The sequence below is a fragment of the Solanum tuberosum genome, unplaced genomic scaffold (assembly GCF_000226075.1).
Source record: "Solanum tuberosum cultivar DM 1-3 516 R44 unplaced genomic scaffold, SolTub_3.0 scf00098, whole genome shotgun sequence".
Taxonomy (NCBI): domain Eukaryota; kingdom Viridiplantae; phylum Streptophyta; class Magnoliopsida; order Solanales; family Solanaceae; genus Solanum; species Solanum tuberosum.
In genome coordinates this window covers 595,268-601,062 of record NW_006239026.1, presented here as the reverse complement: position 1 = coordinate 601,062, position 5,795 = coordinate 595,268, and the positions used below count along the sequence as shown (strand labels likewise).

The window sequence follows — 5,795 nt, the reverse complement described above, 5'->3', positions numbered from 1 at the left end:
CCTTCATTTACTTCAATACACTTGGCCACTTTCTCTTACCAAAATTTCTTTCTCCTTTCCACACTTCTCCATTTATTATAACAACAACACAACCAAAATTGAAAAACCAAAAAAAAAAAAAAAAAAAAACATTTTTAGTTCAATTTTTTCCCTCTTCTAATGGAAAATGTTGAAATTCCTGAGTATTTTATATGTCCAATTTCTCTACAAATCATGAAAGATCCCGTAACGATCGTTACCGGTATCACGTATGATCGCGATAGTATCGAACGTTGGCTTTCCAAAAACCCTAATAGTAACGCCATTTGTCCGGTAACGAAGCTACACGTGTCACGAGATTCAAACCTAACACCAAACCACACTCTCCGTCGTTTGATTCAATCGTGGTGTGTATCGAATGGATTCAACGTTGTTGATCAAGTCTTGACTCCGACTAAGCCTCCGTTAAGCAAATGCTACATCCTCAACCTCGTTCTTGATCTCTCCGTCCCCAGGACGGAGAATATCAAGACGTTAGAGAAGTTAGAGATGTTAGCTAAGGAGAATAATGAGAGAAACAAGACATACATGGTTGAAGTTGGAGTTCATGAAGCCCTAGTTAATTTCTTGATCCAATGTTACATGAAATGTGACACTAATGGCCTTGAAAATGCCCTAAGTACACTTTCATTAATTTGGGATTATTTTTCATCTTGTCATGAAAATAATAAAGTCGAAAATCGCGAAGAGATATTAATAGATTCAATAACATGGGCGTTAGGTCTTGATCGCGACATGCAAAACTATGCAATGATCAAGAACCACGCGATGAGCCTATTGAGATCTATCATTGGGAAGGCGAATTCAAGCACATTGGATAGACTAAAACCCCAATTATTCGAGAAAATAATTAAGGTTTTACGCGAGAGTGGTAGTAATACTATCACTATCGCGCAAAAAGGAGTTGACAATGCTTTACACATCATCCTAAACACTAGTCATTCGGGCAAGAACCGGAACATTATGATTCAATCAAGGGCAATTTTCGAGCTCATTGAGCTCGAACTCAATTTTTCATCAAATAAAAAAACTAAAGAGCTTATTTTTGAGATATTATTCAATTTATGTTCTTGTGCTGATGGTAGGGCACAACTTTTAAGTCATGCTGCTGGAATTGCTATGATTACAAAGAGGATTTTGAAGGTTTCTCCAATTGTAGATGAAAAAGCTATAATGATTCTTTGTTTGATTACAAAATATTCAGCAACAAGTGGAGTTCTTCAAGAAATGTTGAAAGTCAAAAGTGTATCAAAGATTTGTACTGTGATACAAGCTAATTGTGCTTCACATGTAAAGGATAAAGCAAGGGAACTATTAAGAAATCATTTTGATGTTTGGAAGAATTCACCTTGTGTTGAAGTTGCCACCTTAACAAGGTATGCTTAATGATAATCATTACAATACTTTTTTTTTTGTTTTAGATGTTTTGTATCTGATTTGTAACTCGACTAATAATCTGGTTCACACTGGAAAATCTCACTTTGGGTGACTTCTACAATTTTTTTCATCTGGTGTCTGGTATTCGGTTTGAGGCTTGATTAATCGGTCTCATATTGGAAAATTCCATTTCGGGTGATTGTTACATGATCCTTTTTTATTTTAGTTTTCCATTAGGTGTCGAGGCTCTAATTTGAGGACTATCTGATCGTGATTTGAGTGGGGAAATCTCTGGTGTTCAATATTTGTTTTGGAGTTCGACTATATTCAAATTTTACATAGGAAAATCTCACATTGAAAGGTAAAATGCTACCTAATAGAGACGACTTTATTTTCGAGGCTAAAATATGAGATTTATGATTAAGGGGGAAGGGTATTACTTATCATCCTACAACCTTTGATGGTGATCAAAAATTATAAATTTGTATTACTAAGGTAATAACCAAACAACTTTCTAAAGTTTTCTTGATATAATCTGTTAATGTTAGTGGTTGAAATAATTTGCAAGTTATAAATGAATCCAATTGTATAGATTGCTTATAGACCAAATTTCAAATCTTTTTTAGTAGATCTATTAGTTTAATCTCTTGTATTCAAACAATCTTGACTTTATTTGTTGCTCAATAAATTTGTAGGGCTCAAGGTAGATACACACTTTAGAATTTCTAACCAAAATAATGTTTATTATAACACTCTCCATTGTTCTAAATTGATTGTCATATTTTCTTTTTCAAAAAATCAATTCAACTTATTTTTTAAGTTAAACTCGATTAGATCAACTCAATATTTTATATTTAAAATTTTTATATTAAAAAATTATAGTATAAGTTATAGTGAAATTAAAGTTGCATGTCAGTCAAAATCTACCTAATTTAATTCTCTGAAACATGATCACTCTTAAATGTATAAGTTTTTCATTTAAAATATTTTGTTTATCATCTAATTTAGGTATCTTTAGTGACTATTTTATGTTTTTTTTCTTTTTTTTAAAATCCAAGTACAGAAAAAAAAAATAGTTTTTAAACTTTTGAAGACTTATTTGAAGGGGTGGGGTGCAGGATATATAGAATGGCTTTGTCAGAATAATTAAATATTTTATTTTCTTATAATAATTTAATAAAAGTATTTTATAAGTTCGATGAAGCTTGACTTTGTCTTCGTTTGATTTGTTGGTCTCGAGGTATATATATATATATAGATGATTGCTTGTATTTCTGATCTAATTTTCCTCCACAACTTGTGCAAGTGATATTGATGTATTCTTAATTAAATTATGATCATGTAGTCAATGTATTTTAATTTTGAAAAGGGGGACCAAAGAAAGAGTTTTCTTATACATTAGAGTTGTTTGGTGTACATAAGGTATTATAATTCTGAAAATAAAATGTAATGCAGATCCACAACTTAATTAATTAAGGTGCATGAGAATCAAGACTATCTCTACTCCTTTCAAGGTAATATGACAATGGGTGCCTATTGATTTTCACTATTGACACTTTTTTCAACGAGTTTAAATTTATCTTCGCAAATAAGAAATTATGCACCTATAAGTAAATCATTAAGCTTGCACCTACAGAGGCCGATCACACAAATTTCTTAATCGGTGCCTTTCAAGAGGAAATGATTGATCAATGCTCAAAACAAATAAGTTAACTGAATTTATATCGGTGTGTAACTCGTGAAAATATATATATTTGAAGATTCTCTGTCTAATCATGGGCCCAAGCCCATTTCAATAGCCCAAAATCTTTTATTTGAGTTTGGCCCAAAAATGAATAGTTTTGCATTTTAATTGGGCTTTGTGGTTCGATATTTTTGCGTTTACTCAATCTCAATTTTCATTATAGTTTTCTAGTTTACTGAAATTGTTATAATGAATTTGATCAACTAGGTACTAGTGAATTTGTCTGTGTTTACTATAATTATAAAAGACAATAAAATATTGATAATTTTATTAAATATATATAAGTAAAAGAGGTATTTACAATATATAATTGATTACATACAGACTTCCAACAAAGTCATAAATTATTATTTTAAAGCAAAAGAAATTATATGCTAACGACAATAAAAAATTATTCTTCAAATCGTTTATGAGTGACATTGTATATCGACGAAGAATAATATAATTTATTTAAACATTATATTCATTAAAATAATACGATAATACAATATACATTATTTAATAATACCTAACAATCATTCAAAGAGAGTGTTAAGGTCAAATGTGGTAATTAAGCAATTAGGTTTAGTGGAAACATAACCAATATATTTGCCGTTTAATTAACTTCATGCACATGAGTTTAATATTAGTTTGAACTTCTCCAAAGATTATAATATGCTTCCATATAGTTACTCCATATGAAATTTATATAATATCATTGATGTTATATATTCTAATTAGTTATAATTTTTTAGTTCATAAAAGGAAAATAGACAAAAATAAAAATTGTGGGAGTAATAAAAATAAAGACAATTAAGGTTTATATTAAAGAAGATTAAAGAAATGACTTTTTAGTTGTAACATCTTGCCAAATTGAAATAACCATTTTTGGAAAGAATATAAAAATCTGGAAATTTGTTTAAGTTAAGGATGAGTTTTAGTCAACTTCAAACGACCATAACTCCTAGCTCAGGAGGAGTTAGGTGTGTTTCCAGATATCGTAGGAAATATCTTGGAATAATCTTTCCAATGCCGCCGAGTTTTCGCGATTCCGAGTTCGTATGAGTGAGACATTCCCTTTGAAAGTTGGGCTGTTTAGATAAGGAAAGTCTAATCCGAATTTTTAAAGGGTGTTTTGGTCTTTTCCATACCCTATTAATTTATTTCGTTTTTGGTAATTAAGTTAGGGTCTAATAAGAATTAGACCAGTTTAGAAAAGTTGAAGTTCACGCTAGGGCTTGGAGAAAGAGAAAAGAGGAGAAAGGAGAAGAAAAGTTCAAAGTTCGTCGATTTCTTGGAGAATTTCGTGTGGATTTCGCCAAGGATTTAAATCCTACAAGGTATGTGAGACTTTCATAACATTGGGTTCGTTCACCACGTTCCAAACATGTTTATTTCAGCGTGAATTCGTCCTAAAAGAGTTTGAAAGTTGATGTTCTTGATATGTATTCTTGAATTTGATATTGTTCTTGAGTTGGGCTGAAATTGAGAAGTTTCTGAGATCATTACGTCAAATTATTGAGTTGGTTGAAGTTAGTTCCTTAGGTACATTTGATGGGTATCTGTATCTAAAAAAGAATTTGGAAAAAGAAATCGAGTTTGGGTGAATTGAGGCTGGAAAACGAAGAAGAAATTTAATCGGGCAAATCTGGGCACTGGCTCCGCGTTGCGGACATGCTCCCCAGATTTGGGAAAAATGCTTTTGCAGAGCGGAGCGGTCACGGACCGTTTTGCCTCAAAAAGTATTTTCGCGACCAAAATTTAAATACCTCTTCGCGTTGTGGACCTACCTCAGATAGTGAAACTTTGATCTTTTCTCATGTTTAGCTATCTAAAAACACTCCTAAACATCATGAGATATTTCCTATCACAAATCACGATCCTTGAATCCATAATTCAATTCAAGGAAAGTTAGGAGTCAAGTTTAGAAGTTACGAAGCAAGTCAAGAGAAGTTCATTAAAGTTTTTCAAAAGTCTTTCACAAACGACTTTTAACTTTGTTTCTAAGACTTAAGTTCTAAGTTAAGCAAAGAGTAAAGAGTTGAGTTCATTTCTCCAAAAGTTATAAGGGAACTAAGTATTCCCAAAAGTTTAAAATGTTTTCACATTTGAACAAGAAAGGGAACATCGATTCCAAGAGACCTTTTAAGCTAAGTTTTGAGTAATTATCTCAAAACCAAAAGAAAGAAATTTGTTTTAAAAACATATGAGCTAAGAATATTTTGGGAGTAGTATTGAGCACCGATATGGGGATGCGAGTTCATATTAACTCAAGTCTCCATAAACCATGTAGCCATCATAGATAGTAAATGATCATACTTTTTAGATGACTCCTTAATATGCTTTTAGCATAGACTAGTGGATCTACTTAGTTAAGCGTTCTATATGACGGCTAAGTATAAGACAGTTCTGGCAGTGTGGGCAAGACGTTGTGTCACCACTTAGGCTCATAGTGGTGGTTGTCGGTTAGAGAATCTCCATACAAACTATACTACTTTATTATATGAGTAAAGTTGAGTTTGTTATTGCAATTTCTTTAACGAATTAAGTTGTTTTCTACTGTTTTAAAGGCTTTCCATATTGCATGTGTTTTATTGCTTTATATTGAGTTAAGTTATTCAGGAGTTGAGTAAAGCCAAGGTAAGTGTTCCTTTCA

At 31.6% G+C, this 5,795-nt stretch overlaps 1 protein-coding gene across 1 annotated transcript; it reads left to right on the top strand.

The window, feature by feature from the left end:
- On the top strand, positions 1-2,128 carry LOC102604295 (E3 ubiquitin-protein ligase PUB24-like). The gene has a single exon (XM_006348396.2). The coding sequence runs from the start codon at positions 160-162 to the stop codon at positions 1,423-1,425; it is 1,266 nt and encodes a 421-aa protein (XP_006348458.1). The 5' UTR covers positions 1-159; the 3' UTR covers positions 1,426-2,128.
- The last annotated feature ends 3,667 nt before the right edge of the window (positions 2,129-5,795 follow it).